The sequence below is a fragment of the Mustela erminea genome, chromosome 6, assembly GCF_009829155.1.
Source record: "Mustela erminea isolate mMusErm1 chromosome 6, mMusErm1.Pri, whole genome shotgun sequence".
NCBI lineage: Eukaryota > Metazoa > Chordata > Mammalia > Carnivora > Mustelidae > Mustela > Mustela erminea.
This window is the reverse complement of record NC_045619.1, coordinates 79,138-105,009: the sequence shown is the minus strand read 5'-3', so window position 1 is coordinate 105,009 and position 25,872 is coordinate 79,138. Positions and strand designations below refer to the sequence as shown.

The window sequence follows — 25,872 nt, the reverse complement described above, 5'->3', positions numbered from 1 at the left end:
ATCTGTCTGACGCTGGGGGCCTGTGCTTGGGCGCACCTACTGAGTGCCAGGGCTCAGTGGGCCTGACCCCAAATGTTCTTGGGGGCCACCTCACTACCTTCTCTGAATGCAGGAGAGGCAATGTGGGTGCCACGGCCCCTACCCACAGGCAGCCTCCCTTAGCTGCCACCTCAGGTTCCAGTGACTGGTGGGCCTTTGCTTACTGGACACTTCATTGACAATCTTTGGAGCTTGTCTCTGTCTAGGAGAAGGATCAGAGCATTGGGCCACAGTGACCCCTCTGTGACCATGGAGCCTCCATGCCAGGCTTTTCTGCTGCTCTCAGGGTACATGGGGGTCAGAGGCCATGATTTTGGCTGGGCGGAGACTGTGGCTTCACTCTCCATTTGCCCCAGTGTGATCCTGTCACTCTGGGGTCCCCCTCCCCCCCATGGTTATCTCTTAAAACTGTCGTGAGCAGCTCACAGAACACTGGTGACACTGGTGACTGTTGACCCCCAGTGAGTCCCAGTTGTTTTTAGATTGAGTTTTCTTTTTTTTTTTTTAAGATTTTATTTATTTATTTGACAGAGAGAGACACCAAGAGAAAGGGAACACAAGTGGGGGGAGTGGGAGAGGGAGAGGGAGAAGCAGGGTTTCCACTGAGCAGAGAGCCCGATGAGGGGCTTCATCCCGGGACCCTGGAATCATGACCTGAGCCAAAGGCAGATGCGTTACTGTTTGAGCCCCCCAGGTGCCCCAGATTGAGATTCAATCCTCCCCCAGCCCCGCATGTGTCTGCCTGCCCCTACTCTGGCCAGCGCTCACATCACACCCTCGCCTCTGGGTCTGGCTGAATTCTCTCCCCATCGTGAGCACCCTTCTTCCTGCTGGATGGTCCAGACCCACCTTAGGGGGCCACCTCCCGTGGGTGTCCTCTCCCGTCTGTGATGCAATCTGAGTGTTTGGAGAAGACCGGGGGCCTCGGCCAAGGTGCCTTGCCGTGTGGCATCTGCAGCGCCAGCCTCACTGAGTCTCTGCAGAGTGAACTAATGCGCGACTAGGTCAGCGAGTGCAAGGCAGGCCAAGTCAGGTCACAGGAGGGGCGGCCTGCAGGTGAGGAAGGGCCTTGGGGATAAGGGTCTGCCTTGGGGTGGACGCATGGAGAAGAAGGAACAGGACCACCTCGGAGTGACGGGCTGTGGGCTGTGAGGGGGGCGCTCCTGCGTGGGCGCCCTGGGCTCCTGCAGGCTGGGCAGGGGGGTGCCCATGAGGCTGAGGCTGGGGGCGGGAGTTTGCCTGGGGGCATGACCAGGGCAACCTGGCCTTGGTGAGGGGCCAGCCCGGCTGAGACCGGCCGCTACCGTGGGCCTAGGGTGCAAGGAAGGGCTTCAGGCAGCCCATTGGCCCAGTGAGCTGAGGTGGGCCACGTGGGAGTACAAGGCTTAAGGTGATGGGAGGGGGTGACAAGGTCATGCTGCAGGGTGACACATCTGAGCAGGCAGCAGCTCCTGTAGGGTGACCCATGCCTGAGGCTTGCTGGTGGAAGTGGGTAACTGTGCTGCTGGGCTGACCAGGATGGCTGGGCATTCCAGGCAAACCTGAAGAAGTTCATGGATTACGTCCAGCTGCACAGCACGGACAGGGTGGCCCGCCTACTGGACAAGGGGCTGGACCCCAATTTCCACGATCCTGACTCAGGAGGTGAGAAGCAGAGCAAGAAGGGGCATGGCCTTGGAGTGATTAGGACCTTAACCTTCCTCTGTCTTTTGAACCCAGAGTGTCCTCTGAGCCTCGCGGCCCAGCTGGACAATGCCACGGACCTGCTGAAGGTGTTGAGGAATGGCGGCGCCCACCTGGACTTCCGCACTCGAGACGGCCTCACCGCCGTGCACTGTGCCACGCGCCAGCGGAATGCCGCAGCCTTGACGGTCAGTGTGGGCGGGTCCCTGGCCTGGAGGGGCACAGGGCCCAGCTGGGGGAGGAAGTGGGCCCGCCTGGATGCTGAGGCTCCTTGCCCTCAGACCCTGCTGGACCTGGGCGCTTCACCCGACTACAAGGACAGCCGCGGCCTGACGCCCTTGTATCACAGCGCCCTGGGGGGCGGGGACGCCCTCTGCTGTGAGCTCCTCCTTCACGACCACGCTCAGCTGGGGACCACAGATGAGAATGGCTGGCAGGAGATCCATCAGGTGGGCAGGGAGTGGGAGGGCACGGTTTGGGGGGGGGGTCTTGGCCTCTGTCTAGGGGTCGGGGGGAGGCTCCCGGCTCTGTCAGGCAATGGGGGCTTGCCCGGCCCCGTCGGCGGGACTGGGGGTCCTGGACTGTGTTCAGGGACCCAACTTCATCTCCCTTACCTCCAGGCCTGCCGCTTTGGGCACGTGCAGCACCTGGAACACCTGCTGTTCTACGGAGCTGACATGGGGGCTCAGAACGCCTCAGGGAACACAGCCCTGCACATCTGTGCCCTTTATAACCAGGTGTGACTCTGTGTGCACGTGCGTGTGTGCGCGCAGCTGCCCCTGTGCAGTGCTTGCTTGCCTGTCTAGTCCTGCTGTTCCTTCGTGGGTGCGTGTTCTGTGTCCTGCTGTGAACTGTAGCCTTCCGGGCCGGTGTGCGCACATCCGTTCCCGGGGCACACATGCACGTGTGCGCTCCGAACAGCTTGGAGTCAATTGTGCACATCTAGGCTTTCTGGGCCAGTGGGACACTTGTGTGTCGTGTATATCTCGTCTGCTCGTCCCCCTGCTGTGCATATAGGCACGGGCCCCCATCTGTGCCCCATCCTGGCCACGCCCCTCTGGCTGTCCAACTGTGACCCCCGTTCCAACTCCCCCAACAGGAGAGCTGTGCTCGAGTCCTGCTTTTCCGCGGAGCTAACAAGGACGTCCGCAATTACAATAGCCAGACCGCCTTCCAGGTACAGGAGTGCTTTACAGGAGGGTGAGGCAGAGCCCTGGGTGTCTGTCTCTGTGTGACTTGCTCTCTCGGGCCCTTGGTTCTTTCCCCGGAAGGCAGTAAGGGCGCTCTCACTGAAGGACCGGCCGGGGTGAGAGAAGAAGGGGTGGGCCGGCGCGGGGCCCGCTCGGGGGGCCTCACTGTGCATGGCTCCCTGTCTTCCAGGGAGAGAGGAGGGTCATAGGGCTCTGGGGTCAGGGGAGAGCCAGTGTGGGCTTGACCTGCCAGACACAGGTGGGGGTGGAGCTGCCGAACCAGGGTGGGAGGATTCGTTACAGTCCCTGACTCAATTCAGGTGATATTTCTGAGCCCCTTGTCCAGCTGGGTTTTGTTCTCGGCCCTGGGATGACCAGGCATGCGAGTCTCGGTGTGCCCTGGAGTTTGTGGGTGAGGGAATGAAGACCGCATTATGGGAATTTTTCGACCACAGAGTTGCTGGGATGCTATTTTCGGTGGGAGTGAGGGCCTTCAGGGGTTTCCTCAGAGGCGTGAGGGAAACAGGTAGGTCCCCTCTGGCAGTCCAGCCAGGGGACAGACGTGGCAGTGGAAGAGCCCAGTGGGTGTGGGCGAGTCTGAAAAGGCCTGTTGGATGACCAGACGCAGAGACAAGGGAAGGGAAGAAGGTGGGGAAGAAGGTGGGGGACAGGTGCGAGGCAGCGGTGGGCCACGGCTGAGGCAGGAGTGATGGTGCGTATGGCGCGCTGTTAAGAGAATCAGTAGGGTGACCCATAGGCCTGGACTGTCTTGGCTTTGGCTCTGAAAGTCTCATGTCTTGAGAATTCTCCTGGGCAGAATGGGGTGGAAGGTTAGATGGGGGCCAGGGTCCGAGCCTGGGGCCCCCAACCAAGGAAGACTCCCACACAGGAGCCCGGGGGGATGCACAGGGGTTGGGGGGGCAGGTTTGGCGCCCCTGAGTCCCCTCTTTCCCCCTCCCTTCTCAGGTGGCCATCATCGCAGGGAACTTTGAGCTCGCAGAGGTCATCAAGACCCATAAAGACTCGGATGTTGGTGAGTGCTGCCCAACCCAGGTCCCTGTTTGATGTGGATTTGTGGGAGTTGTCAGGGCCCCAACAGGTACAGGGGTCAGTGGGGATGGTAGAAGGGAGCTCCCATCCCTGAGGCTCTTCCTTGCAGCTGTGCTTTGGTCAAAGGTCCATTAATAGCCCCTGAAGGTCTGGGGGATCTGCCGAGAGCAGGGCCGGTGTGAGTGGACGAAGTGTGTGAGAAAGGGTTAAGAGCATCGTTGGGTTAGGGCTCTGGGTTGGGGCCATTGTTGAGTTTAGGGATCGACTTAGATTGAGAGCAGGGTTGAAGTTAGGGTCTAGGTTCATTTCCTGTTAGGTCATATGAAGGGTCAGCAGGGAACCTGGGGCGGTAGATCTTAGACATTGACCCTCAGTGTGTCACTCTTGCTTGGGGCAAGAGCCGGTTTAGGTGGCCCAGAGCATGCTTCCGTAGGACAGGATCACGTAAGAAAGCAAAGCACAGTGGTCGGGATGCCAATGGAAAAGGGAAGAGCTATCTTCAGGGCCCTGAGCTCTGAATGAGTACCCTGGGGGAGCCCAGGATATGTCTGACTCATGGTCCCAGAAGGAAAGCCAGGAGATGCCACTCGGTCTTGACTCTAGGGCAGGGCAGGAGGACGGGCACAGCCATCATACGGGAGCCTCAAGGAGGTGCCCCCCCACCATGTCAGTGTTGGGTGCCGGGCTGCTCTGGGACCTGTTCTTGGAATCCTCCGTCTGTCTCCCATGTGCAGTGGGTCGGGCTGTGGGAGAGGGTAGGTCTCTCCTCTTGGAAAGGTGACCCCTGCAGCTGACTGCCACAGAGGGGCTCCCTTCTTAGCTCCCTCTGTCCTGCGTGGACCACGTTGTTCTGCCCATGGTTCTCTCTGGAACACAGACTCCCAGGCTTCCCTTTCTGCCATGGTTGCAGTGTCCCCATTAAAAAAACAGAACAAAGCAAAACAAACAAATGACAGTAGACAGCAAAGGGCTAGGGCTGGTCTTGGTTCTGTTGTGAGGTTATGGCAGGGCTAGGTTGAATTTTGAAGTGGGGTTAAGGTTAAGGTCAAGTTCCTGCTTAAGAACTCTTCTGCTGTAGTGTCTCCCCTGAACAGCCCTCCTCCAGTGAGGCTTGGTTCTGCATCTCTCATGTCCCAAGACGGCCAGGGGACACGATCATGGGTCGAGTCTCTACAGTTGGGGTGGGGCAGTCCCTCCATGGCTGTGGCAGTTCTGCGAGTATCTGCAGGTCCATGTTGAGGAAACGACTGAACTAATGACATGGCACAGAATTTGGGCCCAGGTTCTGGTTGGGAGAGAATGAGGATGAGGTTGGAGGCTTGAGTTGGGGACAAGAGACAGAGTGAGGGCTCAGTTAGGGTCTGGTTGTCAGCCTGGGAGAACCCTGGTTTGTACACATGTAGGATCCTCTTGTCTTATGGTTGTTTGACCATGGGAAAGCTGCTTAGGACCTCTTTGCCTCAGTTTCTCTTAAGTAAAATATGTTTTTTTATGGTTATTTGTATGCCATTCCATCCCTTGACCTCATGTGGGATTTGAGTCTATGCATCTGGACTCCTTGGTCCAACTGATTAGAGGGAGGAGGGCATCTGGTTCTGGCCCAGAGAGACGAAGGCTCTAGCTACCCCTCCTTTTCCTGACCGTGGGCAGAGATACTAGAGCTTCTAGGGTCCCCATTATTATGACTCACTGGCTGGCTGGCCTGGCATGTGCTCGCCAGGCTAGAGTTGGCGTGTCACTGCTGAGCGGGCGTACAGAGCAGGTAGCCCCTGTGTGGCATTGGCTTTGCCTCCTGTGTACCCCAGCCTGCTCAGGGGTCATGCATACACTCAGATGAAGTAGCCAGATGTTGACTTAGCCAGGTGTCCCTGAGTGTTTACTAGGAGCCTTGTTATTTTAGTTTATTCTCTCAACAACCCTGCAAGGAGTGATGATTATTTGTCCATTTTTATAAAGGGGCTTTGGGGCAGAGGCTGTCTTTGGACCTGTCCTTGTCACCCCTACTGCCTCTGCACACCTCCACTCTCTAGGGATACTCCCTCAGTGATAGTCACAAGTTGCTCTGTCTCGCCCTAGCTTGGGGACCCGGGATGGGCCGGCACACAGAAGAGCTGGAGGGAGGCTCTGCCCATCTATCCCCCTTCCTCTTCCTCAGGAAGGGAAGCCCTGGTGAAGGCTCTGATAGGCTGGGGTTACTCTTCAAGGGACAGGACACCACGAAACCTACTGGCAGTCCTCTCTAGATTGATGGGCCCGAAGCAGAGACCTGGTCTGGAGGCTGCTACCTGTGCTCTTCACCTCTGTTGCCTTGGGCCAAATTAGGGCCCACATTCTCTGCTGCCGTCTCCCACACACGCTTCCATGTTCTCACCAACTTGCTGTCCCATTGTGCCGGAGGGATGTTTTTCTCACGCTGGACCTAGGGATCTTGTTCAGTGTAAGTTCCGACTCAGTGGCTGTGGGTGGGGCCGGAGAGTCTGCGTTTCCAAAGAGTTTCAGCTCTGAGGTGAGGCTCATGTTCCGTGGGCCACGCTTTGCTAACAGGAGTCTAGAACAGGCAGATGAGGCCTCACAGGCCAAATTCAGCCCACAGTCTGCTTTTTTTTTTTTTTTTTAAATTGAGGCTTTAAAATTGAGGATTTATTTTTCATATACAATCAAATCCATATAAGATAAAATTAATTAGTTTAAGTTGAATAGTTCAGTGCTATTTAATACATTCACAGTGTCATACAACCACATTTATTGAATTTCAAAAATTTTCATCACCTGGTAAAAGGAAACCCTGCATATGTTAAGTGATTATTCCACATTCCCCTCCCCCTTAGCCCCCCTTACCTCTTAACGTACTTTCTGTCTCTATAGATTTACCTCCTCTGGACACACAGGAGTAGAGCCCTATAAGACGGGACTCCTGGGGTTTGGCTCCTTTCACTCAGCTTGAATTGAATTCTCCATATTGGAGGGTTTATCGCTGCTTCATTCTTTACGGCTGAATAATAGTCCTTTGTTTGCACATGTAACATTTTGTTTATCCACACGTTCTTCAACAGTTGGGTTGTTTCTACCTTTTGGCTCTTATGAATATTGCTGCTATGAACACGTGTGAAATGTATTTGTTTGGGTAACTGTTTTCAGTTGTTTTGGGTATAAACTTAGGAGGGGAATTGCTGGGTCATAGGATAATTCTATAGGTAACTTTTTGAGAAACTGCCAAATTTTTTTTTTTTAAGATTTTATTTATTTATTTGACGGACAGAGATCACAAGCAGGCAGAGAGGCAGCAAGGAGAGAGGGGGAAGCAGCGAGCCCGGATGCGGGGCTCGATCCTAGGACCCTGAGATCATGACCCGAGCCAAAGGCAGAGGCTTTAACCCTCTGAGCCACCCAGGCGCCCTGACAAATTGTTTTTCACCAGTTAAATTCCTACCAGCAACGTATGAGAATTTCAAAGTCTTCAAATCTTTGCAAACACTTGTAATCATCGGTATTATTGTTACTATTATTATTTTATTACGGCCATTCTCGTCAGTGTGATGTAGTACCTCATTGTGGTTTTGATTTTCATCTCCCTACTGGTGAATGATACTAAGCATCTTTTCATGTGTTTCTTGGCCATTTGTAGATTTTCTTTGGAGAAATGTCAAGTCCTTTGCTTATTTTTTAATTGCTCCTGGAGTGAGTTAGGAGGTTTTCTTTCCTCTTCTAGTTTTTGGAAGAGTTTGAGAAGGATGGGTGCTAGTTCTTCTTTAAGTGTTTGGTGGAACTCACCAGGGAGGCTGTCCGGTGCCACACTTGCCGTTGTTGGGAGATTTGCGATCACTGAGCCATGTCTTCTCTTATTGCAGCCTGCTTAGAATTTCTATTTCTTCTTTAGTCAGTTTTGGTAATCTATATTTTTCTAGAGATTTGTTCATCTCCTCTGACTTACCTAACTTGTTGGTGCACAGGTGTTTGTAGTATTCTCTCTTAATCCTTTTTCATTCTGTAAGATTGGCAGCAATGCCATAATTTCACTTCTGATTTTAGTTGTTTGTGTCCCTTTTCTCTTTTTTCTCTGAGTCAGTCTAGCTACAGGTTTGTCAGTTCGGTGAATATTTTCAAACAAACAACTGTTTTCATTGATTCTCTCTATATTCTCTTCTCTATTTTATTTATCTCTGTCTATCCTTATTGCCTTCCTTCTGCTAGCTTTGGGTTTGGTTTGCTTCTCTTTTTCTAGTTCCTTAAGAGGTGCATTTAGCTTATTGATTTGAGACTTATCCTTTTTTGATATACATGTTTACAGCTATGGATCTCCTTTTTGGCAATGCTTTTGCTTCATCCCATAAGTTTTGGCGTATTTTTGTTTTTATTTTCTCAGTGTTTTCTAACTTCTCTGTGATGTGTTTTGACACACTGGTTGTTTAAGAGTGTGTTGTTTAATTGTCATGTATTTGTGTTTTTTTTTTAAGGTTTTTGTTGTTGTTGTTGTTGAATTCTAGCTTCTTCCCTTTGTAATAGGAGAAGATATTTTATGTGATTTCAGTCATTTAAAATTTATTGAGTCTTGTTTTGTGGCCTAACATGTAGTCTGTCCTGGAAAATGTTGTGTGTGCACTTGAGAATAATAGATATTCTTCTCTTGTTTTCTGTAGTGTTCTATACTTATATCTGCTAGGTCTAATTTGTTCAATTCTCCTCATTGATTGTTTCTCTAGATGGTCTATCCATTATTGGAAATGAGGTGTTGAAGTCTTAAATATTACTATGGAACTGTCTATTTCTCCGAATGTGTTAATGTTTATTTCATATATTTTGATGCTCTGTTGTTTGGTGCATATATGTTAATAATTGTTAATGTATTTGATGAATTGACACCTTTATCAATATACAGTGTTCTCTGTCTCTTGTAACACTTTTAATCTTTAAGTCTGTTTTGTCTGATATAAATATAGCTACTTAGCTCTCCTGGTTACTATTGACATGAAATATCTTCTTTTATTCTTTTATTTCAAACCTACTTGTGTCTTGGATCCAAAGTGATTCTTTTGTAAATAGCGTATAGTTGGGTCATGTTTTTTAAATCACTATCTGCTTTTTAAATAAAGTTTTACTGGCACTCAGCCACACCCATTTGCTTGCACATTGCCTGTGGCTGCTTTCGTGCTGTAGTGGCAGTGTTGAGTCCTTAGGACAGAGGCTATATGGCTTGCAAAGTCTGAAATAGTTGCTATCTGATCCTTTACAGAAGTTTGCCAAACCCTGGCAAAATTTTATGGTTTCCCTCATTATCCCTCATTATCATTAGCTATCGATGGTCCAGTGCGGCAGTAGCCTGGTTAGATTCGTCATGTGTTGCCTGTTCTGCCTCTGCTAAAGCCTATGACATGGGCAGTTCCAAGAGCAGATCTGAGCATGCCCAAGACCTTACTTGGCTGACCGAGGAGCGGGCTTCTACCCCTGAAACTAGAGTTAGAGGCAGTTTGGGATGTGACCCCCTCCGTGGGAGCTTCAGTCATAGGCTGGCCAACTGTCCTGGTTGCCCAGGACTGAGACAGTTCCTGGGATGTAGGATTTTAGTTTTCAAATCTGGAAAGCAAACCAGGGTAAGTTGGTCACCCTATCCGGCTGCCCAGAGTCTCATCTGTACTCCCCACTCCCATCCCAGTACCATTCAGGGAAACCCCCAGTTATGCAAAGCGACGGCGGCTGGCTGGCCCCAGTGGCCTGGCCTCCCCTCGGCCCCTGCAGCGCTCAGCCAGTGACATCAACCTGAAGGGTGAGGTGCAACCAGCAGCTTCGCCAGGACCCTCGCTGCGCAGCCTCCCCCACCAGCTGCTGCTCCAGCGGCTGCAAGAGGAGAAAGACCGAGATCGGGATGGTGACCAAGAGAATGACATCGGTGGCCCCACAGCAGGCAGGGGCAGCCAGAGCAAGATCAGGTAGGAGGGGTCTGGGAGGCCCTGGCAGGGTCTGGGTGGATGGGGTGTTTGGACCCAAGCAGGAGGAGCCAGCATGGAGAGGCAGGGAGAGACCTAGTGGTGCCTGGCATGCCTGCAGTGATGGGCTGAGGCTTGGGGTGGACGACTCCCAGGCCCCCCAAACAGGCCTCCCTGGATAGGAGAGGGAAGAGAGTGAGGCCCTGTGGGCTAGGGCAGGCTCCCCTATGCTAATCTGGTTGGAGCTGGGTTTGTCCTGGGGGGAACTCAGGGAAGATGTGGAAGGAAAGGGCTTGGCCAGCTCTGTGCTTCCCAGAGGTTCCTGCAGTGCTAGGAGGAGGATAAAGGCTGAGATAGGCAGGGCTGGGTGGTGTGTGGTAAAGGGTTAGGGACTGCAGCTTCATCTCTATAAGGGCTTGAAACCTATAGGTGACCCCTAGCCCTGTCCCAGGAGGGAGTCTTCGTCTTCCCCCCGTCTCCAGCCCTGTAGAACCCCAAGACTCTCTGCTTCTACTCTTTACCCCTTACTGTTAGTGCTGGGACCCTGAGAACCAGGGACACGGGAGGGACTTGCCATCCCCAGAACTTAGAGGAAAAAGCCTGGGCTGAGGCCCCACTGGCCTCGGTGGGCTGGACAGTGGGGAGTAGGCGGGTGGGCACTGGCTCTGCAGGCATATGGTCGGGGTCCAGTGCAGACAGACCTGGTGTCTGCTGACCGTGGCCTTGAATGAGTGGGCTAACCACTCTGTGCCTGGGTCTCATCAGCAAGGGAGGAGTAATTCCACAGAGCTGTTTCCTCCGGGAAACCTTCCAGAACCTGGGCAGGTGAGGGGTTCCTATGGGGATCCCCTGGCCCACCGCACAGTCCAGCTGCTGCTGGTTGGGGCATCTTTCCTCCTGGCACTTGGAGGGCAGGAGCTGTCTTCCTGCCGCTTTCCCAGAGCCAGTCACACAGAGGTGCTCAGGAGACATTGTTGGATGAGTTACACGAACAGCATTTTGTTTTCACAACGACAGCTGGGCGAGCAGCACCCGTGGGTCGGTTCCCTTCACTTTGGCCATGCGTGAGGCTGTGCTTTCTTAGCACTGTTCTGCGGGTGAGGGTCCCGATGTTCTGATGGGGGCAGTGACGTGTCCGAAGTCACAGAGCTAGGAAGCGGCATAAATGGGCCCCAGGCAGACCTCGTTCCCCAATTTTCTAAGCCTGAGTGTTCAGCAGAGGGCTTGGGTGCAGCAGGAACTTATGAAAGCAATTTCTCCCTTTGCCTTTGTCCCTGCTTGTGCAGCTGTAATCTGTGATGTCTCCTCTCTCTTCGTGTCTCTGCCCAGACTCCAACGCTGTCTGTCCTGCTCCAAATCACCTCAGTTCTCCCTTGAAGCTTTTGCATGTCCCATGGATTTCTTAAGGGTAGGACAGCCCAGTGACTAAAAGAACAAACTTTGGGATGTTTCAGTTTTGCAGAAACAGAAACCTGTAGATGCCCTTCATGTATTTGTTGTATGTTCATTCATCCTCTCGGCGAACGTAGAGCCTAGACCTGCTCTGTGTGGGACGGCAGGGTTATTACTGTTTTTCTACAAGCATTTAGTGGGTGCCTAGAGTGCCAGATGTGGGGGGAGCTAGTAGCACGGGGTCCTAAAAGTCTCAGAAGGACACTGACAGCTGGGGCCCAGGACTAAGAAGCAGTTAGATGGGCAGTGATTCAGGTAAGGGGAGCTCCTGGTGAGTGGCCAGGAGGGGACTGAGGAAGTTCGGTGCACCGCGGAGGGAGAAGACCTCAGGGAAGGAGATCCCCTTTGGTTAAAGGAGAGAGGGTGGCATTTGAGCTGGGGGGGTGGCGGTGGGGGTTGGGCAATGTTGGAGGGAGGCAGCGTCTCCCCACCCCCCTACCCAGCGCCCCCTGTCGGCAGAGCCTGGCACGGAGCCCACGGAGCCCCCAGCGCCCCGCAGAGTGTGGCGGGGGGGGGGGGGGTGTGCCCCCAACATCACAGAGCAGGGCAGAGAAAAATGGGGTTGTAGCTGCGAGGAATAACTGAACTGGACGGATGAGTAGGGTTAGGGTAGTGGGAGTGTCCGGGACGGCGTCACGAATAGCCCGGAGGAGCAGAAGGAAGATGCCCGACCTTGTGCCTGGAGAGTAGCTAGTTCTCACCTCCCAGAGAGCCCGGCTGTTGCCCGAGGATGTGGACCTGGACTGCCCAGGTACTGGGGAGCCAGTGCAGGCTTCCGAGCAGCGCGAAGGTGGAGGACTTCGCGCCTCAGCCTCGGTGCCCAGGTCCGGGAAGCCGGCCAGGGAAGGTGGTCAGCACGGAGTGGTCAGCAGGGGCATCAGGGACAGGTGTCGAGGAGGAGAAGACCCAGGTCTGGAGGAGGATTTGGGCGCCCAGCCCGTGGCAGCGGCCAGGTGGCGAGAAGGCCGAGGCCTGAGCGGGGACGTGGGGGCGGACCGCTGGGGGAGCCCCTCCCGGCCGCGGAGCCGCCCCCCCACACCCCTCCCCCGCCGCCGCCGCCGCCGCCGGGCTCTGCCGACCGCGTTCCGCGCGCGCCGCAGTCCGACCTCTCCTCCGCCCTCCGTGCGCTGCGGCGCCCCTCGCCCGTGGCCTCTCCCGCCGTGGGGCCGCGGTGAGGTGGCCGCTGGCGGAGAGGGAGGGGGGCCGGCCGCCGCCGCCGCCCGCAGAGGGAGGAGCCCGGCCGCCGAGGAGGCGGGGCGCGCGGAGCGGCCGCGGCATGGAGCGAGCCCGGCGCGCCCGGGAGCGCAGCCCCGCGGCCCCGGAGCCCTGAGCGGGCGCGGCTTGTGCGCTGGCGGGAGCGGGCCGGGCGCGGCGGCGCGGCCCATGGAGCGGCCCCGGGCCGGGCCCCCGGCGGGCGGGCGGGCGGCGGCGGCGGCGGGCGGCGGGCGGCGGGCGCTGCGGCGGCGGCTGCGGTGAGGCCGGCGGCGGGGCCGGGCCGTGCGCCATGGAGGCCCCGGGCGCCGGCTTCGCGTGCCCGCTGCCCCCCGGCATCGCGTCCGTCACCTACGTGTTCGTCTACAGCCCGAGCGGGCCCGGCGGCCCCGGCGGCCCCGGCCCCGCGCCCGGCCCCGGCCCGGCGCCCCCCGCGCCCCCCGCGCCGCCGCCCCGGGGCCCGAAGCGGAAACTTTACAGCGCCGTCCCCGGCCGCAAGTTCATCGCCGTGAAGGCGCACAGCCCGCAGGGCGAGGGCGAGATCCCGCTGCACCGCGGCGAGGCCGTGAAGGGTGAGGGGGGCGCGGGGGGCGGGGTCGCGGGGCGCGCGGCGGGGGGGGCGCCCCTCCCGGGAACACGATGGGGGTCCTTCGCGATCGTGGAAGGGTGGAAGGGCCGATGCCATTTTCGGGGTCTCTGTCGTTGGGGGCATCTCTGGAACTCTGAGCCGCTGTGGTCATTATGGGATGCATCTGCCACTGGGGGATTCCTTGTGTCACCGTGAAGGGCTCTGTGTCAGGGAGGGGTGTCTTTCTTTACGGGGGTCCTGTCATGTGGGTCCCTCTCGGTCCTCTGCCACTGTGGGTTCCCTGTTGTCACCACAGAGGTGCTTCTCGTCATGGGGGTGTTTTTGTGTCACGATGGAGGTTGGTGTCATTGGGGTTCTGTGGATTTGAAGGACCCTATCCCATCGGGGACCTTCCTCCAATTATGAGATTCCCCTGTCACTTCTGGGACTTATTCATTGGAAATCCTTGTGATATGTGGGGACCCTGTCCCAATGTGGGGGATATCTGTGACAATTATGTGAGTGCCTGTGTATTATGAAGGTTTCTGTCACTGACGCTTTCTGTGTTCTGGGGAGTTCCTGTGCCGTGACAAGCTCCTCTCATGATGGGGCCTCTGTCATTTTTGGGGTCCTATCCTCATGGGTACCCTACGGCCATGGGATCCTGAGGAGACAGCTGTGAGGTCAACCCTCCTTTGGGCTGTCGTGTGGCCTAACCTCTTGGCCACCGCACAATGACCCTGAGCTTTTGGCAGTGACCCCTGGGGTGGGCGACAGAGCAAGGATGGGGTTGCTTCAAGAGGTGGGAAGAGAGGAGCCAACTGCGAGGAGCTTGTGGCCCTGCCCCTGCCTGATGTCCCCCTCGAGTGTGTCCGTCTGTGTGTGTCTCTGTCCTCCACATGCCTCTCCGGTGCGGTGTCCATCTGTTCGTTTCTGTCTGCTGTGTGGATCCCAGAATCTTCCCAGGGAAAAGCCAGGAGAATGAAGGAAGAGAAGGGACGAGAAGGAGTTGGGGGGGGCGGTGGGCAGACCCCGAGCCTGTGGTGGTGGGTGGGGTGATCCCTGGGTGTCCTGCAGTGCCCTGACAGCTGTCTGGCTTCTGTCCCTCCAGTGCTCAGCATTGGGGAGGGCGGTTTCTGGGAGGGGACCGTGAAAGGCCGCACGGGCTGGTTCCCGGCCGACTGCGTGGAGGAGGTCCAGATGAGACAGTATGACACGCGGCACGGTGAGTGACCCCACGCCCCTGAGCAGCTCCGAGGGGCACTGCCCTCTGCTCCCCTTTGGTCTTGCTCAGAGCTAAATACATGGATATTCACAGAGGAAAGCCTAGAGTAAACTCAGAGACACGTTCAAAGTGGACACAAACTCATGTACACGACAGACACAGCGTGCACACCGCGTGCGTACTTGTGGGTGCACGTGGGTGTTTCACAGCCATAGAGACACAGGGGACCCGCTCACGGGACACACGGTATCAAGGTGCCTCTCTCTGTGACCCCACACGTGACTCCCTGTGACCATAATCCACCCCCCCCCCAGCATAGTCCTCACAGAAATCCTGGGTGTTTGGAGTGCGAGATGCCTTTGTGGCTGGCAGACGAGTAAAGAGGTCAGGATGAGAAAAGAGGCGTCATTCCAAAGTGGACAGATTGTCCAAGGGGGCAGTGCAGGGAGGCCTGGGCCAACCAAGAGGAAGTGAGGCCAGCGGGGCCCGGAGGGGCTGCTGTGGGTGCGTTGGGGCCGGGATGGTTTGAGGGCAGCAGGTGGGGCACGGCTGCAGCCTTCTCCTGGAGGGAGGATGTACGGGCCAAGTTGCTCTAAGGCTGGGGAGCACCTGTGGTCAGACCTTGCCGACTGCCTGGGCCTCCAGAAAGGAGCCTTCTGCGTGTTGGGATCCGAGGTGGTCCTGCCCGTAGTGAGTAGTGGCTGCCCTTTTCGGAGCTCTCAGGCCAGGTCTGGCTGTGTGTCTGCAGTGAGTACTCAGGGCTCCTAGGAGGGCCCCAGACCCGTGAGTGTTATGTCTGCCTTGGAGGTCTGGTGTCACACAGGGAGCCCCCGCCTGAGTGGTGACCGGTGGTAGTTAGCTGTGGCGTGTCTAGACCGAGGGTGCCCACATCCCTCCCTCTGCGCATGGAGGGCTTAGGCCTAGGGCTGTTGGTTGAGGGTTTCCCAAGAGGAGCCAAGCCCTGTGTATCCTGGACCTCTGCTCTATGTGGAATGTGGCCGTGGCCCGGCGAAGCAGGAGCGGCTGCTGACCTCCCGAGCAGGTGCCCCTCCTCCTTACTGGACCTTTCTCTGTCTTTCCCCGACGGCAATCCTGGTGGCAGGGAGCACGGAAGGGACACCCACCCCCTGTTTTCTGCCTCTGGAGGGTAGGTGGGCAGTGTGTCCAGGTGCGGAATGATTTAATAGGTCTGGGTCCTGGTACCAACTTCATGGAGGTGGGGAAGAAGGGGCCTCTGAATTCGTTGAATCAGGACTGGGCCCTGTGCTGCCCCGTGGGAGGGCAGTAAGGTCTCTGGTGTGAGAACTGTGTGGCTCCAGAAGCTAAGTTTGAAGCTGGGATTTGAGAGCAGAAAATCTCGATAATGTGTTCGATGTACACTGGGCCTTGTGTTAGGAGCGGGGTCACGGAGGCCAGCTGTCTGCTTAGAGAGGGGCAGGTGTGCACAGCAGTGACAGCTGGTATGTTGGAGTGTTCCTGTACCCTCGGGGTGGGGGGAGCACACAGAAGCCCCCTGGGGTTGGCCGGGAGGAATCAGAGAGCAGCCTTGCAGGACCGCTGGAAGGCCGCTAGGTGGTCAGCTGCTGGGGCCAGGGGCAGAGCCTGTCCGCTGGGGCACAGCCTGGTGTTCCAGATCTGCATGTGCTGGGATCTGGCATGCTGGGATCTAGCTGGGATCTGGCATACTCCTAGCCGTGTCAGGATGTCCGGTGTATGTTTAGCTCTTTTACATAAGAGAATTCTCCGACTTGTCGCACAGGTCTGGGAGGTGTGCGGTTCCTAGTTCCTTTCTAGGAAGGCAGAGTCTGGTGTGTGCTGTGGGCAGGGCCCGTAGGGTCTGTGCTGGAGCTGCTGTGCTGCAGGGGCTCTGGGTGGGTGGAGCTCGGGTGTGCATGGAGCAGTGGCAGGGTGGGGTGGGGGGCGTGAGGCTGGTCAGGGGGCCGTGGGCCCAGGTGGAAGAGTTTGTGGCAGGGCTGCAGGAGACTGGGGTGCAGTCTTGATGGTGCAGGCCATTTAGGTTTGGGGCCAAGGCCCAGGCCAGACAGAGTGAGGAGGTGGACCCGGTCCGGCTGTCCACCCCCATCCCCCCAGAGCTCAGGCCAGGCAGAGTGAGGCTGGCGTGGCGGGGCTGGGGCTCTGGGCATGGGAGACTGCGAGGGGTCACCTGAAGAGGGAGCTGCAGGCCTTGGGGCGAGGGCAGGGCTGCTAGACCAGGGTGGCTCTGCTGTGTGTCTGCTGAAAGAGTGTCAGATGGTACCTGGCCCATGGAGCCCTTTCCTGGGTGGGGAGAGGGCAAGCGGCCTGAGGGGCCTGCCTGCTGCAAGGGGTAGGAGTGATCGCTGTCCTCAGCCCGAGTCCTAGCCACCAGCCGCTCTGGGCGTGTCGTGTCTAGTCTGGGACCCAGGGGCTGAGTTCTGCCAGAGGCCAGAGGGCAGCCCAGGAATGGGAGCCCGCTTCCAACAGGCCCAGATCCAGAGAGAGATCTGCCTCTGAGACTGGAGTGGGGACAGAGAGGGACTTAGAGGCCAAAAAGGGGACACTGTGCCAGCATGCACGGGCCCGGCTGATGCCCAGGGTCACGAGACAGTGCCCCTCCCAGGGCGCTGGCTGGAGCAGGACGGGTGAAAGGAGCGGCTGCAGGCAGAACGCCGAGAAGTGAGGGAAGTCCTGTGCGCACGGCGGAGTATGTAGGGCACCCGGAAGGCTCTGGCCAGGTCCCCCTCCCCTCGCCCCTTCCTCCTCCCCCCCTCCTTTCCTCGCTCCCTCTCTTTGCTGTTCTTGGGGGGTCATGCTGTGTGTTTTCACTTCAGCTGGCTTCTGTGTGTCTGATTAATAAAGCTGGAAAATGAATTTGTGTTATGTAATAAATATAATTTGACAAAATCTAAAACCTGGAGGCTAATGAGCTGTGGTTTGAGGGGGTCCTTCTGCAGGCAGGCGCTGTGGACATTTAGAAGTGGGGTTAGTTTGGAGAAGGGCGTGACAGAGGCAACAAGGGGTCGGGTGTGTCCCCCCCACCCCCCAGCGATGACGAGGCCTGGCCTGCTCTGGCCTTGGGAGCGGCAGGATGGTGGGTGCAGGTGCGTGACAGGCGCTGTGTGGGAAGAGGAGAGACGGGAGCAGGGGAGCTGCAGGGAGGGTTCGGGTGATAAAGGCCATCGGAACCTAGAGGACCCTCCAGGTAGAATTTTCCGCCAAGGAGAGGCTCGAAGGGGTCTGTCGACTTACCGAGAATCGTGTTAGTGGCAGGACCCTGAACGTGAGACCAGCACTTCTGCTGACAGCTGTGTCTTCTGATGCCCACAGGAGTTCTTTCCTTCTTCCGTCCAGCCACCACTCCATCTACTCTTGTGTCCGTCTGTCCCTTGACTCACTGCCATTCCTCCGCCGTCCTGCCAACCCAGCCAGCCCACCCTTCTCTCCGTGTGTCCGTCTGCCCACCCATTTATCCCTGGACTGATCAGTGCGTCCCTCCGTCTCCCGGTCCGGCTGTCCACCCCCCCCCCCACCACCGTTTACCCATCTGCTGCCCTTCAATCCATGCCCGCCCTTCCAGCCTGTTCTCTTTCCCTCCGTCCACGTCTGCATCCATTTACCGTTGATCAGATCTGTTTTTCTGTCTGTATCTTGTTCTGTCTGTCCATCTGTCCTCCACCCGTCTATCCTTCCAGTCGGCATTTAGAGGGTCTGTTATGTGCCAGGCACTGTACGAGGTGCTGGGATCGTAGAAATGCACGAGATGTGGTCCTTACCCAGGAGGAACTCCCAGTCAGCCGTGGCTTCTGTCTCTGATCTAATTTCCTCGCCCTTCCTCCCTCTGCCCCAGCTGCACAAGCTGCTTGCTGTCCCTTGAGCGTCCCAAGCCAGTCCTGCCATGTGGGCTTTGCCCTGTGGGCCCCTGCTGCCAGGAAGCCCTTCACCCAGAGCCCTCGGACTGCTCCCTGATGTTCTGGGCCTCTCCTCAACTGTCCCTTCCTGATGAGCCTTCACGTGACCACCCTGGGACCGCGAACTTTCTCTGTGCCCTGTCCTGCTTGCTTCTCTCCTAACATTGGCCATCATCTGACCTGTCACACACATACTGTTTCCCGTCTTTCTGTTCTCTTTCCTCAAGTAGATGGTAAACTCTGGGGTGTGGGGCCTTTGTCCTGCTCTGTGCTATTTCCTCAGAGTCCAAGACGAATAGTGCTTGGTATACAGTAGGTGCTCCCTAAATACTTGTTGAATGAATGAATGAATCTCGAGAAATGCTGGACGATAGGGCATGACAGAGGAGCTGTGGCTGAGATGTGAGGTGTAGCAGAGCTGTCTTGGGGTCCTTTGGGTCCTGGAGAGCTGGAAGCTGTGGGGGCAGGAGTGGGGGTGAGGTGCAGGAGGGTCTTACTTCCAGGAAGCTGGACAAGAAAGCCCGGAGCAGCGGAGTGGCTGCAGGTGTGGGCTGGAACCTGCCGGCATCCTGTCGGCGTGCAGGAGATCGGTAAGGCCATGGTGGGGCAGCAGGGGGACAGCTGGCCAGCCCTGTGACGGCTATGATGGACTTTGGGGTCGACAGTACAGGTGGCGACAAGACTCTGTGGGTTGCAGTGACATCAGGAAAGGGCCCCAGCCCCCCAGGGACCTCCTGCCCACTCAGAGGCAGGCTCTGGAGGAAGGGACCCTGGGAAGCTGAGCGTCTGGGGGCTCTTGTGAGGCTTTCAGTGAGGACCTGGTGACCCCTCCTGCCAGTGTGGATCGCCTACAGCGCAACACGCCTGTAGGAACACAGCACTTATACGTGACTCCAGGTCACACACATATGCCTACACAGGGACACGCCTTCTTTGCTCTCAGCCTTGGGGCTCGCCAGCTTTTTCTGAAGGCGGCCCTGGCCTTGCCCTGTTTGCTGTGTGCAACCCTCAGGAGAGAGATGAGCTGAAGCTTCTCCCCTTTATGGACCCTGACCCCCCAAGGCCAGGGTTTCCAACATGGTCCCCTCAGCCTTCTCACCTTAGGGCCCTGGGGCCCCCCACTTCTACGGGGGAGGTGTGTGTGCGGGCAGAGGCTGGTGACCCGCACGGCTGAGGGGCAGTGCAGGTCAGCTGGAGGACGTGGCTCTCCATCTGCTGACACTTCCCTCAGAAACCCGGGAGGACCGGACCAAGCGCCTTTTCCGTCACTACACAGTGGGCTCCTATGACAGTCTCACTTCTCACAGGTACAGACGGAGGGGGCGGGGCGGGTGGGCAAGGGCAGGCCTGCATGCGGGGAGGACGTCCAACACCGAGGGAGACGAAAGCTGGTCGCGGAGGCCTGGGGGCGAAGAGGGCAGAGGAGGGGAGGTGATCCCCAGCCCACCTCTGCCTTCTGCCTCCCTGCGTCTGTCCGGGGACACCTTCCCAGGGTGGGCTGTGCCTGTCGGGTCCTGTCTGGGGCACATCTGGGGTCCGCTCGCTGGCTGTGCTCTCCGGCGGGGCTCTCCTCACTGCCGCCCTTTGCTCCTCCAGTGACTATGTCATTGACGACAAGGTGGCCGTCCTTCAGAAACGGGACCACGAGGGCTTTGGTTTTGTGCTCCGGGGAGCGAAAGGTAATGGGGGGTGGGCGGCACTGCGAGCCAGCGTGTGGGGCCGGGGTGTCAGGCCGGCAGGGGTGGCACCCTGCTCGAGGTGTTTCTTATCTCTGTTCCTCCTCGCTGCTCTTCCTGCCTCCCCCCTGCCCCACAGCTTCACTGCTCTCCCTCACCCCTGCCCCATCCTTTGCCCCTGCCTCCCCCACTCTCTCTCTCCCTGCTCCTTTGGCCCCTCTGCCCCTGTCTTGCCCCTGACCCTCTCTCCTTCTGGCCCCACCCTGTCTTGCTCCCCTGCTCTGACTGTCCTTGGTTTGGAACGTCCCAGTCCGAGGCAGTAGGCTCTCCTCTTCGCCTTGTTGATTTCCGAGATCTCTGCTGGAGCGTGTCTGTTGGACCGGGAGTCCTCTCTGGTGGGGCGGAGGGCGGGTCGCCACCCTGGGCAGCCCCTGGGCACCCTGCCTCAGTCATCTTTGGCTCAGCGTGTTGAACCCCTTGTGGGAGGCTGCCACGTGCCAGCTGCTTCTGCCGGGACCGTGCCGGTGAGGCACCTTCCTAACTGCCTCCCCCCCGCAGCGGAGACCCCCATCGAGGAGTTCACACCCACGCCGGCCTTCCCTGCGCTCCAGTACCTCGAGTCGGTGGATGTGGAGGGTGTGGCGTGGAGGGCCGGGCTGCGCACTGGAGACTTCCTCATCGAGGTGAGGCTGGGCCTTACCTGTGGGGCCAGGCGGGGCGCTGACCTCGATTCCCCGGGAGGACCCACGGGGAACGCCCCCCCACCCGCCTGTCTGTCCCAGGTGAACGGGGTGAACGTGGTGAAGGTCGGGCACAAGCAGGTGGTGGCCCTGATCCGCCAGGGCGGGAACCGCCTCGTCATGAAGGTTGTGTCTGTGACGAGGAAGCCGGAAGAAGACGGGGCTCGGCGCAGAGGTGAGGGGCCGGGCTTCAGACCTGAGACCTTTGACCCCAGGCCCCGGTTCCTCTCTCCACCCCCTGACCCCAGACTGTTGACGTCAGATGCCTAAACGTAGGTGAAGTGTCCAACGTTCAGGGCCCGGGGTGCCTTCCCAGCCCCCGATGTCAGACTGCCAACCCTGGCCCCCCAGCCTCTGACCCCTGACCCCAGGTCGCCCCCCCTCAGATCCCCACCCCCTCCTTCCCGGCGTCCCCCCAGCCCCTGGCGTGGAAGAACCCTCCTTCCCGACTCTGCCAGCAGCTGCCTGGAGGCCGGGGTTGCCATAGCAACTGTGAGGTTGACGCTGCTGCCGCTTATTGTCGGAGGGAAGGGGGAGGCGGCACCTGCGGGAAGAGGAAAAGCGTCTTCTCCCCGCGACGTCGCGGCACAGCCTGGGCCCAGGAGGCTTTGCCAGCTTGGGCCAGCCCAGCCCAGGTCCCGGTTCGGCTGACTGCAGCCTGGTTCCCCGAGGGGCAGTGGCGTCCAGGGCCTGGGGGGAGCCCTGGAGCTGCAGGAGCCCAGCCTGCCGGGAGACCCCTCCCAGCCCCCACCTCATGGCTCCCGTGCCCCCTGGCTTGGCCCTCGGAGCCTCCAGGGTGGGCATCCAGGCAGGAGCTGGCCGGCGCCGTGACCCCTGCTGGGGCGCTTGACCACCTGGCTCCCGAGGCCCCAGCTCCCCTGGCCCCCGCCGGGCCCTCAGCACCCCCTAAGCTCCCAGCGCCATGAAGAAGTTTGCATCCAGCCGCAGCCTGAACAAGATCCTGGCACAGTGCGACTCGTCGTCCCGGGAGTACGAGGAGATCCAGGCGGTGGAGCGCAAGTGGCACCTGCACCTGGCCACCCCGCGCTGCCTGCCGCTGGACAGGAGGGCCAAGGCCTCCCTCTTCTTTGCAGCCCCACCGCCCCCCAAGAGGGCCCCCAGCACCACGCTGACCCTGCGCTCCAAGTCCATGACGGCCGAGCTTGAGGAACTGGGTGAGCAGCGGGGGAGGACAGCGGGCAGACAGCCAGGCAGTGTGAGCTGGGGCCAGAGCTGGGCAGGGACAGAGGGGAGGAAGGACAGACCGACACACTTGGGACGGTCAGAGGGAAGGGGGTGGGTGCTGAAGCGCTGGGCAGGGGGATGCCACGTGGCTGGCACGAGGGCTGGAGGCTGACGGGGAGCTGACCGGGACAGATGGTCAGGGAGCAGGACCTGGCCTTCCAGTGGGTCTGTGTGCATGTACCCCTGCTGCCTCTGGCCGGGATCGACTGCTTCACTTCCTCTAGGGGTGGGAAGAGCAGGAGTCAGGGGACCTGGGCTCCCTCTGGGCTTTGCTGGCACCGGCTGTGTGGCCTTTTGCTTCTTGCTGCCCGCTTAGTCCCTGTTCACCTGTGAGTTAAGCAGGGGTTACAGTGAACCGCTGACCTGACAGGGCCATGCGAACATCACCAGTGTGAGGGTGGGGTAGGCCCTCGTGAGCTACAGGAGGCGAAGAAGAGTGTGTCAGGGCTTTGATCGAGCATGATCCCAGAATGACCCCCAATAGCCTCATTGTGGGCCTGTCTCATTCCATGTGACCCTTAATAGCCCCATCGTAGGCATGTCCTGATATGCAGGATTGCTCTGTCTTCCTGTAATTTGAACCCAGTTCTAGTCCCAGACTTGACTAGGACTCTAGCTGTGGAAAGAATGCCGACTCTGGTCCTAGGCTGGCTTCTGTCCTCATCCTGGCCGCAGGAAAGGCCCTGGTCCTGGTTCTAGACTGACCCTCAACCCTGGCTTCAGGCTTTGTTCTTCCCCAGCCATAGAAAGAACACTTACCTGTCCCCCCACATTATCGCTGACCTTACTAATAGAGTGATCCTTGACCTCGTCCTGGCCACACGTTGAGCCACCCTCCTTCCACGCAGGTACTCTTGTCTGCATTGTAGGAGGAGGACAGTCACCAAGATAGACCAGGCTGATGTGGTCATACTTTGCTTCCCCATAAATACTTTGAATAAAGTAAAAGTCAAAAATAGATAGCCAACTCAAAACAAAGGAGGAGGAATTTCCCGGGTCTCAAGAAATAGAGGAATCCGTGAAGAAAGTGAGAGGAAGCCACTGATGCTTCCATAGTCCAAGAGGGCTGGGGACAGTATATAGACCCCAAGGGCAGAGCTTGGGGCTCTTATGCTTCCACAAAGCTGAGAGTTGGGGCTGTGGACCCATGAGAAGTGGGAAAATTAGAACCAAGCCCAGGGGCTGGCATTAGCATCAAAAGAACTGGATATTACAGAAGAATAATAAGTAAGACACAAAATGAAGTGTTTAAATATGAAGTTTAAAGAAGTAACAGAATTCATAAAGGGTAGCTCTTTGTGACAGCCCATAAAGGACCGTATTCCCTACTCCTCCAAAAAAAAAAAAAAAAAAAAAAAGGAATAAGCAGGTTTTAAAAGGATCCCTAAAGAGCTGTTACTGAAAGAAAATGTATAGTCACTGAGATTAAAAAAGTCCATGAGTGGGATAAGCAGTATACTAGATTTAGCTGAAGAGAGAAACAGCAAATTAGAAGATAATTCTGAGGAAATTACCCAAAATGCACACAGAAAGACAGGGAGAGGTGAACTATCAAAGAGAATATGAGAGATGATGGAGGACAAGTGAGAAAATCTGGTATGATGAGGGTCCCAGAGGAAAAGAACGAACTGATTGGAAAGAGGCAATATTTGAAGAGTAAATGGCTAAGAATTTTCTGAAATGGAACAAGGACATGCAATTCCATTTTGAAGAAGTGTAAGTTCCAAACAAGGAAATAAAGATGAGTCTGCATCTAGACCTGTCACACTAAAACTTCACAACATCATAGACAAAGACAGATCTTAACTACCAAAGCAGCCGGATGACTTAGAATGGAACAACACCAGGGTTGTCGTCAGCAGCAGCAGTAGATGCCAGAAGACAATGGAAAAATAACTTAAAAGTCTTGAACCAAAATGCTTTTCCCCCTAGAATTCTGTACTCAGCTAAACCTGCTTATTGAAGACTGAGGCAGAGAAACCAGGAGACTTCTGGCCCCAGGGTCACAAGTGTCCAAAACTTATCACGGGGAGCTGACCAGTCTCACTGGTTGAGGGCCCAGACTGATGGATAAACCAGTACCAGTAGGCAGCTGGGTCTGGCTAGACACCAGACCAAGGCTCTGGTGGGTGGGTCCCAGGCAGGCATTTCTTCCAGAGGCTGGCACATAGCCATGTTCAGCTACACGTTCAGAAGGGATCCTCTTAGTTCTGCATGAAGAGGGGTGTGGGCATCCAGGACTGAGCCCTGTGGAAGCAAATTGCCTTCTGCTTCCTGGGATGCTTCTGTCTGAAGAAAGCAGTGGCAGGAGAGCCTCTGGTCTCTGTGCACTGGTCTGGCTTCTCCTGCTGCTGGGCGGCAGGGCTGTGCTGTACACTCTCATCTTCTCGAGGGGCTCACTGCTGCTGCCTCAGCGCAGCGTGGTTTCCAGCAGTTCGTACCTGAACAGCGGAGTGTGGGGGAGGACAAAGGGACAGCTTCGCACAGAGGCTCCATCCACACCGCTGGGTGAGGAGGGGTCATTGCTCTTGTTGAAGCTGGACCCAGACTCTCTGTGTAGCTCCATTCGGAGAAGGGGAAGCCCTGCTGCCTCCAGAGGAGCTGTCCCGGGAATTCAGACTGCGGCTGACCTTCTCTAGGGTTGAGGGGGACAGGCCGGCATCAGGGTTTCCCCAGGTATCTGAGGGTCGTCCCAGGTCTGGTGGTGCACTTTCCTCAGATAGAAACTGGACCTGTGGGTTTATCGACAGCATGAATGCGCTGGATCTTGGCCGTGGTGCTGAGAAGTGGTAGAGCCCGTTAGGGTGCTGTGGTCTCTTGAGAAGATGACCTGAACACGTGGGAAGAAAGGCAAGTGTGAGGCCGCAGAAAAGGCAGGTGGCACGGGTGGGGACTCACGCCCAGACAGTTGCTCGCTGCTCGTGGGTGTTGGGGAGAAGCCAGGTCCTGCAGGAGGGAGAGGCGGTGAGGAGCGCCCTGGTGGGGGATCCTGTGAGCAGAGGTGATGAGGCCCTGAGGTGGCTGGCGGAAGGGCTGAGAGGAACAGGTTGGGAGAGGAGCCCTGCTCCTGAGGCAGGTGGTGGGAAGAGGGGGAAGCGTGGGACACACCCAGTGCCCTCCAGCATGGGGGTTCCTTGCGACCACGTGTTCGTCTGCTTGAGCCAGAAATGTGCTGGGGCTGCAGAGATCAGTGGAGACGCAGGCCGGGGAGGGCCTGGGAGGGTCTGAGTCCCTCCTGTTGATCCGCTTTCCCATGAGAAGTCTGGAACTTTTGGGTCCCTTTTTCTTTTGTGATGAGAACGTCAGGGCAGGAGACATGCCCGTGTGTGGCCCTGATGGGCCATGGTCTGGTGGAAACACCATGCATGGGGCACTCAAGACTGAGCACTGCAGCTCTTAGCAGCCTCTGAGCTTGTTTTTGGTGGTGGTGGGGCGGTTGTGTCTTTTTTCTGAACAAACAGTTGATTGTGTGGACATGTCCAGATCCGTGAGCATGTCTATGTGTGCATGAGCACCTTTATGCATGTGTGTGTGTGTGTGTGTGTGTGTGTGTTGTGTGTGTGTGCATGTGCCTGGGTTCGCATGCGCACAAGTACACATGCCAGCTTGGGTGGTTTCCACCGTGAGTTTCAGGCCATGTACCGCCTTGGCATTTGGGCACATCCACCACTCTGGGGCTGATAGGGAGGTGTAGGCCAGGGGTTGTAGGAGGTCTGGGGGGTCCTGGTTGTTGGGAGGGTTGGGAAGTGGGGAAGATGGGGACATGGGAGTGGGAAGGGGCCCGGATGCTGAGGGATGAAGCCTGCCTCTTACCCCCTTTGCTCTGTTTCTGATTGCAAGCCTCCATTCGGAGAAGGAAAGGGGGTGAGTCTTCTGCTCGGTCCCCAGGCCCCAGCTTTACCTGATCCCTGTCTAGGGAGGTGCTGATGTGTGAGGAGGTTCCATTTCAAGTCAGTGTGGTCTAGAAACCTGGGCTGTACCTTC

General features: G+C 57.3%; 1 protein-coding gene across 2 annotated transcripts in view; it reads left to right on the top strand.

The window, feature by feature from the left end:
- Positions 1–25,872, top strand: part of SHANK3 (SH3 and multiple ankyrin repeat domains 3) — a 51,123-nt gene that overhangs the window by 4,336 nt on the left and 20,915 nt on the right. The window contains exons 5-19 of one of the 2 annotated variants that reach the window (XM_032345738.1): positions 1,575–1,683; positions 1,759–1,910; positions 2,004–2,171; positions 2,343–2,459; positions 2,822–2,899; positions 3,879–3,945; positions 9,613–9,886; positions 12,917–13,119; positions 14,227–14,340; positions 19,459–19,534; positions 19,824–19,906; positions 20,462–20,586; positions 20,686–20,818; positions 21,738–21,818; positions 25,729–25,752. In XM_032345738.1, the coding sequence (XP_032201629.1) occupies positions 1,575–1,683; positions 1,759–1,910; positions 2,004–2,171; positions 2,343–2,459; positions 2,822–2,899; positions 3,879–3,945; positions 9,613–9,886; positions 12,917–13,119; positions 14,227–14,340; positions 19,459–19,534; positions 19,824–19,906; positions 20,462–20,586; positions 20,686–20,818; positions 21,738–21,818; positions 25,729–25,752 (1,804 nt within the window). The remainder of the gene's footprint in view (positions 1–1,574; positions 1,684–1,758; positions 1,911–2,003; positions 2,172–2,342; positions 2,460–2,821; positions 2,900–3,878; positions 3,946–9,612; positions 9,887–12,916; positions 13,120–14,226; positions 14,341–19,458; positions 19,535–19,823; positions 19,907–20,461; positions 20,587–20,685; positions 20,819–21,737; positions 21,819–25,728; positions 25,753–25,872) is intronic. The other variant, XM_032345739.1, reaches the window with a different exon arrangement.